The 13,829-nt window shown below is 39.8% G+C and overlaps 1 protein-coding gene across 4 annotated transcripts in view; it reads left to right on the top strand.

Moving 5' to 3' along the window:
- The window catches only part of abhd18 (abhydrolase domain containing 18), a 93,712-nt gene that overhangs the window by 20,129 nt on the left and 59,754 nt on the right, over window positions 1–13,829 (top strand). For all 4 annotated transcript variants that reach the window (XM_070962728.1, XM_070962729.1, XM_070962730.1 and 1 more), the window contains exon 2: window positions 8,879–8,987. In XM_070962728.1, coding sequence (XP_070818829.1) covers window positions 8,896–8,987 — 92 coding nt within the window. In that variant the 5' untranslated portion in view covers window positions 8,879–8,895. The remainder of the gene's footprint in view (window positions 1–8,878; window positions 8,988–13,829) is intronic.

Raw genomic sequence — 13,829 nt, 5'->3', positions numbered from 1 at the left:
AGTCATGTGCCGACCCGGGGAAAGTGGCATACACGTTTGTCACCAGGCAATTTGTGTCACAGATCACCAGACATCTCTGTTTCACCTGTGTACATTCAGTCAGGTTGAGTGACCATTACGCGTGCCGAACGCGCTTTCGATGTGGTCATGTGAGATACTGATCAAAATATATAAATTTATGTCTGACTGTATGTGCTGACTCAGATAGTTGCATTGAATTGCGGCTGTTGCTAAAATATTGATGGCAGTGAAATGCCAGACACTGTGGAAACCTGACTGTGAGGTGAGCGCACGACTCTGCCGGTTTACAAAAATCCACTTGCGCCGCCGGCGCACAGAATTGACCAGGTCTGAGGTGGCGAGCTTTCAGCGCACTTTTACGCCGCCGGCGCAGACCGAAATGGTCGAAAATTCCAATGCGCCGGCTCATTATGCCGACACCTCCCCCCTACTGCGCCGCAACGCCCATTCTAGCGCACCTCTGTACGCCTTGGTCTACCAAAATACCAAATGCGCTGTGCGCCTGCCTGCGCCGCTCGAAAATACCACTGCCGGCGGAGTCGAAAATAGAGCCCCATGTATCATCATGCTGCTGTCATAACCTCTTCCTGAACATCCTGGTTTTCCTCAGGGTCACTGTACCTGCATAGCGTCAGATGGCCTGTCAGGTATTTAATAGCAGTTGTGTAGATGTTTGGAGCCAGTGTAGGCAAGCACCTTCCTGTAGGCAGCACCTTCCATGAATTGCAAGAAAAGTCCATGAGGCAGCTCCTTGGAATCCTTCCAAACAAGTGTGACTGCATCCACTTTGTTGGTGATCGATATGATGTCTCCCCTGCTGAAAGTCTGAATGGTGAGGAACGAGAGAAGAGGATGAAGACCTGCCCTAGCAAAATGAAGGAGTACAAGCCACATGATACTCTCCCTATACCTGTATGGAAAGGCTTCATTCACAACCCACTGAATAAAGCTCATCTGTTGAACTACATGGGGGAAGCATGGGCAGCTCGGAACAAGTCACTTTCTGCAGGATGCACACTTTTTTCTTGGTAGAAACTTTTGTGATCCTGGTTGTGACTGACACAGATGTGATCATGATGTGCATGTACTACATCACACACATGGATGGGCTGCAGGAGCTGTGGGTGAAGACAATGGATATCTTCCTACCTGTTCATGCCATCACAGAAGCTCTGGTGGGGAAGTATGATGTTGCAGCTTCAGATCTTACATCCCTTCTCAGCACCTACATACTTACCGGATGTGACACAGTGAGCTATCTGTACAGAAGAGGAACAAGGCGGGCCTACACAACTGCTATTCAACACCTGACAGACCTTCGGTCAAACAAATTTTTTAGTTTGGCGATTATTAAATTACAAGACTACTTCTAAACACTTTTCTTATTTAAATTCTTTATCTGTAGCTTTTTAGGCATTGATTTGATGTTGTATTGTTATACTTTTATTATTATTAAGAACAGCAATCAATTAATTAAATAAAAGAAGCAGTATTATGTATTTTTGAACTTTTGTGGTATTTTTTGTTATCTTTTTCAATGATAGCAACACAGGACATTATCATAGATATTGTGAAGTTATTGCCCAAAAATGAGTATAGCTTTTGATGTTTAAGGGTCAGTTTTGTTCTTGCAGATGCCACTGTCTAATAAAGAAAGGCAAAGACTTTTCAGGGCCAGGAAGAATGCTGACCCACAAGCTAGGTCTGAGTATCTCGAGAAAAAGAGAGCAAGGTATTGTGATTTAGTAATAAAGTGATTATGCAGATCAGTTAAAAAGGATTAAAAAATATGTTTACACTTGTTTGCAAAAGGCTTAGATATGTAAGTTAAGCAATATGATAGCTTATGCTAGGATACATTTCTTCTGGAGCAATTGGCATCAAGGTAATTGATGAAACCATTATGTCATTTGTTTTGTTTCTAGCTACTACAAGTTACATTGTTGCATGCAAAAAAATGAAAAGATTAAAGAATTTTAAAAATAAATCAACTTTTCAAATCTTAAACAGTTGTCAGTTTCTTTGCAATATGTTTGTTAAAAATTATGTTCCTTAAACAGCCTTTCATGAAATACTTGATTACACTGAAATCTTGCAGTGGTCATTCCTGGCTAACACCATGTCATTCTGGGTAACAATGACACAGTCAAATAATTTAACCCAAATTTCATATTGTATTACAGTATCGTGTTTTTTGAGTTGAGGATACAATAACAACCTTTTACTTATAATGTAAAAAAAAAATTAAGACAATTTCTATCATTTTTCTCTTTTTGGCATTAACTATAGTGTGACAAACAGGAACGAATGAAGCAGTTTCACTATAAATGTCCAAATGCATAAATTAATTCTGATGAAAATGTTGTTTTCTGAGCAGTAATTATTTGTTGGGCTCTAACTGTTGTTATCTATAAACTTTTAAATGCCAACAATTATAGACATTTTAATTTATTTTCAAACCATTTACGTTACCCAGGAAGAACATTTTTCATGGGAGAAATCACATGATTCACTGAAAAATGTTTATTGCGTTCTTACAACAGATTCCTGTTGTTGCATGGTATACAGAACACTCTAATAAAGATAGAAAGTAACTTAATGGGCATTTTTAACCAATTTGATTTTTTTTCTTTGACCTGTCTGCTGATCCATCTGTCATGATGGACAGGGAACTAGCTACTCGTATGTGTGCTCTGAGGGAGTTCCTCTCCGCTTTAGCTATGTACTTTATAAACTCTTTGGCTTGCTTCCTTTTCACATAGATGCTGCCCGTCTTTATTCCCTTTTTTTCATCCAATCTAAGATCACATACAAAAATACGTTATTAGATTGCGTCATTTCATTCTCACACGAACTGTCATTACTAAATTAAATGAGCAAAGTTACTTAAGGAGCACACGCATTTGGCTAACTTGCACTGTGTCCATATGTGCCACACTATGCAACTTTTCAGTGTTACTGCAACGTTAGCTAACATGAGCTAACATGTTAGCTAATGTGAGGAAAAACGCTAGCTAACAGATAATGTGAGATAACATGTTATAAAAACCAGTGAATAGTAAACACAATACTTACTTGCAAAGCCACTCGTAGATGCAGAACGGTCCTCCTTTACCGATAGCATGTGCAGTTCTGAAAAGTATGTTCAACTTCTCATGCTGAACTGTCTTCAGACTGGACAGTGCCCTTATTGCAGCAGTTTTCTCTGGAGCAGACTTTGCTTGAATCATGCACATCACCTCCTTGTGACATTTAGTGACTTTAATAGCTTCTAACTTCAGATTTTTTGTGCCTGCAATAAAGCTATTTGCCTTGCTGCTGGCCAGAGCGTGCTGTCGACAGTGGGAGCAAAACATCAACTGGCTGCTCTTGTCAAAAATGAGCCAGTCACGTAACTCCCAACTGTTGGACCTTCTCCACTTTTCATTAAAAAACCGTCTTTTAACTTTAGGTTCATCCAGTGTTGGTTCCTCACGAGAAGGCTTGCTGGCATCCGCCACACGTTTTATACTGGGAATGTAACGCCACATTTTGACGCAGCTCAGTACAAACTGTGGGTGTACAGAGAGAACAAACTGTCCAAATTTGCCACCATTGAAAATGCAGTCTAGGGCTTTCTTCTTCTACTAATAATGGTGTCTGTGGTAGACTAGCGGCAGCACAGGCACATTGCTGCCCCCAATAGGTCAGCTGTAAAACTCAACTGAATGCTCTCTGACTTAATATCTCCCATCAAAATTGTAACCCGCCACAGTGGCTTGGGGGCTGATCGATTTCATCTGCCACTTAATAAATTTACCCGCATTTGGCCAGTGGTGGGTGCTAATTTCCAACCCTGCCATCAAAGTTGCAAAATCAACTTCTTCATGCTACCGTGTTACTGTAAATTTGCGTGTGTTAGTTAGTTAGTTAGTTAGTTAGTTAGTTAGTTGGACTTACAATTCTCTAGCCTTTTGCTTTCTGTCATCCTCCAGCAGCACACCTGGATGTCGCCACTTCAGGTGCTCATTCATAGTTGTGGTGCTGCTGTGGTACGCCATCTCAGCTTTGCAAATGCTGCAGACGACCAGGTCATTTGTCCTCTCTTTAAAATACGTCCATACTTTTGACTTCTTTGACCTTTTTTTTTTTTTTTACATTTTTTTGCTGTTTAGTGGTATCACTTCTGCCTTCTTCTCCATCCGAGACGTTAGAATGTCAAGACTGCACTGTAGCGCTGCTGTATTACCCACCCTGCCAGTCGTTTGCTGTCTCCTCGGGTGGTGAGGGTGAAAGTCTGTCCCCAGAGCAGTATCTGCAGTGTGCCACCCTACTTCACGGGGACCTGCACCTAGTTAAAGTTATGTTAAATTATTTTTTTTCCGTTAAAGTTGCAATAGTTGCGATCTGAGGCAATAAAATAAAGAAAGTCGTTTTGCTGTATTATATTTCTTGTGTGACACATTTCCATTGGGAGAACAGGGTTATGCTGAAATTAAAAAGATACCTGGAAAGGCTTTTGGTCCACTGTCTTTGGTTCGCACCAAAATACAATGTTTCTTTTTTGGTTTGGTGCGGCTGGTGAAAACAAACTGGAGATTCAGTGTGTTTCACTAGTGCTTATATTGATTTGTTTCATACAGTTAGAAACGTTTGCAGAACTCTTGGAGCATCAGAAGCGTTAGGCACAACGTCAGGCATACTTTTTTTCAAGCATGTTCTCGTCTGCCCAAATCTCCAAAAGACGTTTCGCCTCCTCTTCGCTCCATGTTGAGCCACGACTCATTTTAACCTGATAGTCTGATAACGTGCTGCTAATCTTTGTTACCATGCCAATCAAAATAATATTTCCCATAATGCCCGCAGCAATGGGAGCCTGTTGTGTCCAAAAAGGCGGACCGAGCGTGGTCGCTTTCACATATCAAGTGAACCGCACCAGGGTTCGTTTGGAAGCGAAACGGGACCACCTCTCCAGGTGGGTCTTGGTGCAGCCGTTTGGTCTGCACCAGAATTTGATGGCATACTGGCTGATGTCGTAACTGAGAGAAAACGCCAATTTTTATTTATTTATTTTATTTTTTGCATGAAATTGATGCAAAATCAAATAGAAATATGTTTTAAGAGTTATTTTTTCAGTGGATGTTGTCAACACGTGTTCTGTGTATCTGGAATGCATTTATTGACAGCATACCCAACAAATAAACCACAAATAAATAAACCACAAATAAAAAGTATGGCTTACCATGTCAGGTCCAACCCATTTTATTGAGCTTTTGAGACTTTGGCTCCCCGACTAATAATGTACAATGGATTATAAATGCTGTTGAGATACCTAATTCTAAGTCTGTCCAACCAAACAGAATGCCATCTTCCACACACAGCCCAGAATGTGCCCTTCTCAAATGGCCTACTGCTGTCTTAAGACAGTAGTAAATATGACACTCATTCTTTAGACTTTCATACAGTTGATCACGGTATTTTATTAGGCTGTGTTATTAAACCATCTTAACACCAGGTTGGCATTGAGGGTACTGCCCTCAACTGGTTTGCCTCCTAACTATAATGTAAAATTTATGTCAATATTTTCTTTGTTTACTTTTTACGTATTACTTTAATTGTATTACAGAAAACAAATAACAAAATAAAAACCTCAAAGCTAGTTTAATATTAGTGACAATGGGGGTATATCTGTGGCTTTTAAAAAGAAATAAAAAATTACAGTGATACCTTTTCCACAACCATCAAGCCTGGCTGAGCTAAGAGGTCCTAAGTCATGGGATGTAATTCTAGGAGCTGCCAATATTCACCAGACACCAACCATGTTTCCGTAAGGATAGGTTAGTCTAGGAGGGTAGAGGAAATAATGATGATAATTAATAATAACACCAACTGTTTCATTATGAATCTAACAAAGCAAGTCATTTGAAAAGTACTTTGTGGTGTGGTTCAGCCTAAATTGCTCGGCCATGATTTAGCAAACTGCGAATAAGTCTGGGCATATGCAGGTTTGCGTTTAAGGACATGTTGCCATTACAACTGCTCCAGATCCACATCTTCATAGTACACTTTTTTGTTTTTAGCCATCTTTTAACTGGATGAAGGATTTTACTTATTGGTCATATGGATTTTAAGTTTTTCAGAGATACGAGCTCAGCAAATGTGTGCTACACCATGACTTGCAGCCCCCTGCCAAGTGGCATTAGTAAAACACAGATTTTTCACAAGCAACTATTTTATTCAGTTTTTTTCTTTTTTTAAATGAAAGAATTCATTCCATTTCTGAGAGACAGACATTTCAACTCCCAGTATGTAGCTACTGGGAGCTACATACTAACTAATTCCTAACTGGAAGAAGCTTTAGAAATGCAATCACAGTAACAGTAACAGTAACAGTGACAGTTCTAATAATTGACTTTTTACTATGTACTATATTTAGCATAATATATACATATATGATATATTTATGTATGTGATAGATATGTACAGCACTATGGATGTAATAATAATGACTAATAGTAGTCACAGTTGTAGTGGACTGCCAGGGATATACCACTGAATACACCTCATCTGTAATCCATGGCTCTCGCACACTTCCTAACTCTAACATACAGCTGGAAATCGATTTCACCTCTCTGGCTGAGGAATCCTGGCCTCCTTCAACTCCCCTGCCATCACACGGGTCCCACAGCTCACCACCACTTATCCCTCCACTGGTCATAACTCCCACTCCTCCTGTCCCCGGGGATTGTTTCTCCATACAGCACTTTACACCTGCACCGTGAGGTGCTCCTGTACTCCTCTCTGCCCTCCCTTCTCCATCCATGCCATTAATGTGGATGCAATTTTATTGTCTGACCACATCCCCTCCACAGAACCTCATTAATGGGGATTCCATGTCTATTTCAGTTTCAGTTTCATTTTCAAGGTTAGATTATTATTTTAAAATAGTCCCCTTTGGCCAATAGTGGTTTGGGTATACAATAGATGTTACTAGCTGCATTAGCCATGGAACATGCTAACATCAAATTCAACTGGCTAACCAGCAAGCAAACATGCATCTGTAGAAGATGGCATTAGGTAATGACAATACTGCTGAGAATATGACTCATTTTCCACTCTGCCCAGCTCTATAACCTTTTTTAGAACAGTGTTCAATTCAGAACTGAATTTTAGGGGGCATACGTAGCAAAAATCTTTGTCATTTGTTCCATTGTCAGGTAAAAGTGTTGAACTGATGAAACTCTAAGAGGTGCAGGGTGGCATTACCAGTGTAGGGGGGCAAGAGTTACACACATGCTCCAGACTAGAGGATGGATGATTTGTTTTAGGAAATATTGTCATTTTTACGGTGGCTGTTTTGTCCATTATGGATAGTGGAAGGTTCATCCAGTGGTGGAGGTTGGGATTGTTTATTGTGTTGAGTAGTGGGATGAAGTCCAAACAGCTCTGTTGGCCTGGGTGAAACATTAATGCTTAAATCATCCCAGCTGTTACTATGTAACGAAAGGATGGAAAATTTTATTCTAGTTAATGGAGTAGTCAGAGCTTCAATAAGTTTAATTGAGTCTTGTAGCAATGAGTGAAGGTTTTGAAGAAACTGTGATATATTATCCACATAGAGACTAATCCTATGATTTGCATGGATTCCTTTTACATGGGCATTGTATCGAATGGCTGTAGCTAATGGTTTGACGAAAATAGTGAATTTGGAGGGAAGGAGAGAGTGGTCATCCTCACATTCTGATATCTCTGACAGCTATTGAAATGGTATTTTTTTAATCACTTTAGTATGTTGTGCTGTAAGAGTGAAATGTTTGACTGCAATAGCTTTAGTAGATTGTGCTGTAAAATTCAATACCCCAAATCTTGTGGATTGGGTAAGTTTAACATGGCATTGTGTGCATTTCATGGCATCTAAATCTCAGAAAACCTTGTAATATCACAAAGAACACGCATTATACACATACACAGATTCAAGCAAATCAACAAGTGTCTGGACTGCAAAAGATGAGGCTTTATTGATCCCACACTGGGGAAATTTAGTCATTGCAGCCATCAAGTATTACAAAGAGCAAGCACAGTGGCATATACAAATCAGAATGAAGAAAATAAAAAAGTATACAGGGTACAGAATAGAAAAACAACTATGCATATGTACATTTGTACAGATTAAAAAAAAAACTAAATGCCATAAAAATCCTACTGCCATGAAGTACTGTTGCTAATATTCTTATGAGAAAAGTAACTAATGACATGTTTTGTATCGCACTTGAGAAATACTATTGAAATTGGGAAATACTAGGTCTATGTATATGCACATTCGCAGTCTCTGTGCATTTTCTAAAATCACTTTTCCCAATATGGACAATAAGTAGTGTTATTGCACAGTTGAGAGAAACAAACAACTTGCACCAGATGAAATGGATGATATGAGAACACATTAGCATTGATAACAGTAGTGCAGAACAAAGTGGGTTTATGACAATAAGTAGTGAGATTGAGAAAGCAACACAGTGCTTCACTACATGGCACTGGAGTTACACAGTCTGACAGCATACATCATGTCTATTTTCAAACTTATATGAAATGAAGAAAACTAAAAATAAGAGTGCGGTTTTTGGCTACGTCATAAATTCGATATTTGTTTTCTTTTTAAGTAATGAACGGGCCTATCGACTCTGATGAAAGTACCTCTGCAGCTGCTTGTTGCTCAGTGTTCTTTGCTAGTCACTTGTTTGCCGCAGAGTTTATGCTGGGCAGGTAGTATATACTTTTCATACAATGCTGTATGGGAGTCTGACTTCTTTCAGCTGTAATGCTACATTATGCTTGAGAAAGTATTTTCTGCACATTCTGAATGAAGTGTCTCTCTGTGTAGATGCCTTGTGCTGGTCCATGGGTGTGAGCAGACTGGATGTATTTTACCGAAGGCTGCTCCTCACCAAACTCTTCATTGGTGGATGGGGGAAGCCTGAAGACCTCAAGAGGTACGGAAAATAGAACACAACAGAATACGGCTAGATATGATAGAAGTGTTGAAAAGCACGTCATCATTTACAGAACATAAGAAGGGTGGATATTGAGCAGCCTCTTCCACCTCTTTCTGGAGGGTCTCCCAGTGGTCCTTGTGCAGCTGGGAAATATAGTCCCATCAGAATGTCCTAGGTCTGGCCTGGGGTCTCCTCCAGAGCCAATGTTTATCAAACTGTGAAAGTAAAATTTTGTACATTAAATACATATATTTTAAAATAATAATAATAATTTCCAAAAAGGACTAGATGTTATATATATATATATATATTTTTTACGTTAGCCTAAATGTAACCAGCAATGTTAAAACCCAGAAAAATGTGAAAAAATGTGAAAATATTCATTTTCAGTTTTTTTACTATTTAAAATGAGTGAAATCTGGCTTCATTGTAGAGCTGTGGACAACGCATTGATTCACTCACCTGCTCCTTGGCTCTCAATCTCTCTGTCTCACTAACACATAAGCAATGAACTCTTCTGTGAATAAGCCTCTCTCAGTTCACACTCCAAATCAAAACATAATCATGTGTGGGAGGAAGGATTGTTTTCCATGCAGAGAAGATGGGTGGCTGATTTCCTGTATAGAGTTAATACATAGTTCATGAATGGTTAGTATCACTCCTGCACAAATTTGTGCAAAACTGATGCATTCTCCAGATAAGTTATTACTCATTAAATGCGTTATTAGCAAGCACACAAGGACCCTATCCAGTAAGAATAGAACATTAACATTAGAATACAGTTGCATTAATATCAAGATCTATCATGAACTTTATAGTTGATTGACTAAGGACTCTTTTCTAAAAGAAAAGAAAAAAAGGTGTAAAGGGCCCAAGAAATTGCATGATTTTTTGTGTGTTAAGTATTTGTAATTATTACTGTGATAATTGTAATAATTATGGGGCCAGTATGTAGGTGCCCGCTAATGTCATGTAGTTTTTGTGGTAATTATTTGGGTGCATGCATTTATGAATTTATTATGTCACATACGGGGATATATGTCACGTGGTGTGGGTGGTACGTAGGGCTGGGCAATAAAACGATAGTGATATGTCTTGCGATAGGCACGTCATCAATATCAATAAAAAATGCGTTCGATAAAACATTTGATAATTTTTTTTCTTCGTTGGAAGAAACCTGAAGTTGCAAAGCGAGGTTGGTTGCATGAACAAAGGCACTCGCTCTCAGGTAACCGAGCAACGTAGGGAGTAGTCACTAATCAGTGAGAGAGACACGCCAATCACGTAACAGTATCACGTTCGGTTGCGCCATCTCGTTGTCTCGTGTTTGATGCTCCGCAAGGAGTGAGATGAGAAATAGAAAGTGCTGCAGCGAGTGAAGAAATTGTCGATAAAACAGGGGAAGTCAGCTTGCCAGTATGGCAGTTTTTGGATTTTATAAGTCGGACCGTGGTCAGACCAATGTGGTCTGTAACTTATGCAAGACTGTCGTCCCCACCAAGACCAGTAACACCACAAACTTGTTTAACCACCTTAGCCGCACTCACTCTTTGGAGCGCAGCCGTATTTGCCAATGTCCAACAACATCTGCAACAGCAGCACCACCGCACAAGCAGCAGACCGCCATGCAGAGGTACTCTGCCTCAGTGCCTGATGACAAATCATCTAAAAGGCACAAAGACATAATGGAGGCAGTGGCATATCATATAGCTAAAGACATGCTTCCGCTGAGCACTGTGGAGAAGCCAGGTTATAAAAATCTCTTACACATGCTTTTTTTTTTTTAAACACGCTTGCAATAAAAATATAATTGAATAGTTCATGTATGTTTAGAGTAAGAAGAGTGACTAAAGTTGTTCATATGTCTAGGCTGGTTTTATAGTTCAGTCAGTCTTACTGTACTGTCTATCATGTTTGTTTGTATGTTACAGATGTCAAGTCCACCTCAGTTTCTGCTGTTTTCAAAACACTGCACATATCTGAAAACACTTTATTCACCAGAAAGTGAATCAGCTAGTGAACTTTATGCACTAAACCTGCAGAAAAAAAGTTCTCAGGTTTCTCTCTGTTTACATTTTAAATTTATTTTTTACATTTATTATTTGAGTGTTTTCCACGCTTGTGTTGACATTTCCTTTCTGCCTTGATAGCTGAGGGGATTATAATCAGAGGAACGTTAAATTTAAAATAAAAATGTTTAAATTGAATGTATTTTTCTCCTGGTCCTAATTTTAAATAGGTCATAAAAAATATCAATAATTATCGATATTGGTCGATATTGATAATTGGGGCGTGGCGGCGCAGACTTTGGTATTTTCGTGCGCTGCTCTGCCGGCGCATCTCTTCCTCCTTCTCATTTCAGTCCCACCCAGCGGCGCAACTCGGAAAGAGGGAGGGGAGAAGGCATAGAATGGGTTTGACACTGCAGAGTCAAATTTTCACCAATCACAGCAGCTCCTCGCCTCACCTTTAAGAACGCCGCTGGCAAGGCGCATGGCAGGTTTCGAGGATGACTGAGACTGCAGGGGAATGCCCAAACTTCTCCCAGGAGGAGACTGACTTCACTCGTGTCTAATGACATGCATTTGTATTACTTTGCACACCCATTTGTATATACTGTTTATTTTTTCTCAGTATATATATATTGTTTTATATTCTGTTCAATGTTTTGTGGTATATTTTGTTTATATATATATATATATATATATATATATATATATATATATATATATATATATAATTTATATAATATAATATTACCTAGCATATATATCCTCAATATTATTATTTTGTTTTTATATTTGCTTTTTATATATATAGTTCTATCTCTTTTCTTTCTTTTATAATTTTATTCTAATTCTATTCTTGTAAGGAGCACTGCAACAAAAAACAAAAACAGTTTCCCCTTGGGGATAAATAAAGGATTTGTGATTCTGATTCTGATGTCTAAATATGAGGTCCTTAGATGGTAAATCCTCGGCATACTCCTCATCCTCCTCAAAGCAATGATGTACTCCATCTTTGCAGATAACGTTAAGCATTACAATGATAACGTTTGTATTTGGAATGAAATGATGCGGGTAACAGCGGACAACGATCATTACTTACGTTTTTTCCATGTGTCTGTCTCTCTCTGTCTCTCGAGTGCTCTGAGATAGATGCAGTATATATGCTCTGTAGGATGCCACGGCTGTTTCTGTTTGGCACAGCGATGTTAACCGATTAGTTCGCATCCCTGTTTCACCTGTGTGCATTCGGTCAGGGTGAGTGACCATTATGCGTGCCGAACGCACTTGTGATGTCGTCAGATGAGATGCTGATCAAAATATAGGTCTGACTGTATGTGCTGACTCAGATAGCTGCATTGAATCGTCGCTGTTGCTAATTATTGATCGCAGTGTGTGTTTGATGACTGACCGAGCACTGCTGAAAACACCATTAAAACCACGCTGCCGTCTTGTTGACGGTGTGATATATGGCGTCATCAACCACGTTTTCAGTGGATAGCCATTATTACCTAGCAGCCACCCATGCAGAGGGGTGTCCCCCTGAAAGACTGTAGGGATGCTGGAATTCGCCACAATGAATGAGTCATGTGCCGACCCAGGGAACGTGGCATATACGTTTGTCACCAGGCAATTTGAGTCACAGATCACCAGACATCCCTGTTTCACCTGTGTACATTCGGTCAGGTTGAGTGACCATTATGCATGCCAAACGCGCTTTCGATGTGGTCAGATGAGATAGCGATCAAAATATATAAATTTAGTTATGACTGTATCTCTCTGTGTCCCTCTGTACGCCTTGGTTTACCAAAATACCAAATGCGCCGTGCGCCTGCCTGTGCCGCTCGAAAATACTACTGCGCCAGCGGCGCAGCCTGCGCTGCGCTGGCAACAGAGTCGAAAATAGAGCCCAGTTTGTGCAACCCTCTAGTTTTACAACAATGATGCCTATCAGTCTGACTGTGTTCAGCCTTTCTATTTAACTTCAGGACCAAGTTGTTAGACAGGAAAAAGCCTTGAGGAGGGTATAATCTATGGGGAGAAGAATATAGAATCTGGCTGTATGCAGATGGTGTCTTCGTAACAATTCATGAAAGGTATCAGAATCAATTTGATTGGCCAAGTTGGATGAAAATCATTGATTAAGATCCTCTAAAAGCCGAAACAAAAGAAAACAAGCAAAAATATATTCACTTGGCCTAACTCCATGGGCTAAACAAAAACAGGAAAAATCTTAGAACAAAAATAGCAGTTCACACCTATGGTTCATGCTATAATAGAAGATATATGAAGTGGTGGCTATTTACAATATTTACAGAGGCACTGGAGTGCTACAGCTGGCAACCAGTTATCAGTCTAACTTTCACACAATATCTCCAAAAAATGTGGAGGATGAAGAGAATTGAGACACTTTTGCCAGCATCAACCCTTGGCATCTTATGGACAACCTGGATGGCAAATAAGCTCAGCCCATGGATCAGCCAATCTGCAATGGCAACATTCTTGAAGGTCAGCCAATCTGTGCTGGACCCAATACAATGCCACAGTGTTTGCTGGGAAATATATGGAATAAATGGGTTAGTTGGTATGTTTTGGCAGGATTTGGACTTAATAGCGGACACGCAGACAGGGAGCAAGGGTAAAATAGGAATTTATTGAATGAGCAATGAGTGGAAACTCCAGGACATTTGTAGCTGGGAAGTCCTGAGGACAGCAGGTGAGGCACGAGTCACTGAGATGGAGAGTAGTTCAGACATACACTGGAGCGCACAGACCTCTTTGCGTTGAGGGCATATGGTGGTGGAGGCACAGGTGAAACAAGGTGGTTGTAGAC

This window comes from Chaetodon trifascialis, chromosome 5 (genome assembly GCF_039877785.1).
Source record: "Chaetodon trifascialis isolate fChaTrf1 chromosome 5, fChaTrf1.hap1, whole genome shotgun sequence".
Taxonomy (NCBI): Eukaryota; Metazoa; Chordata; class Actinopteri; order Chaetodontiformes; family Chaetodontidae; genus Chaetodon; species Chaetodon trifascialis.
Note: the sequence above shows the minus strand (reverse complement) of the source record. Positions and strands in the feature narration are given on the sequence as shown.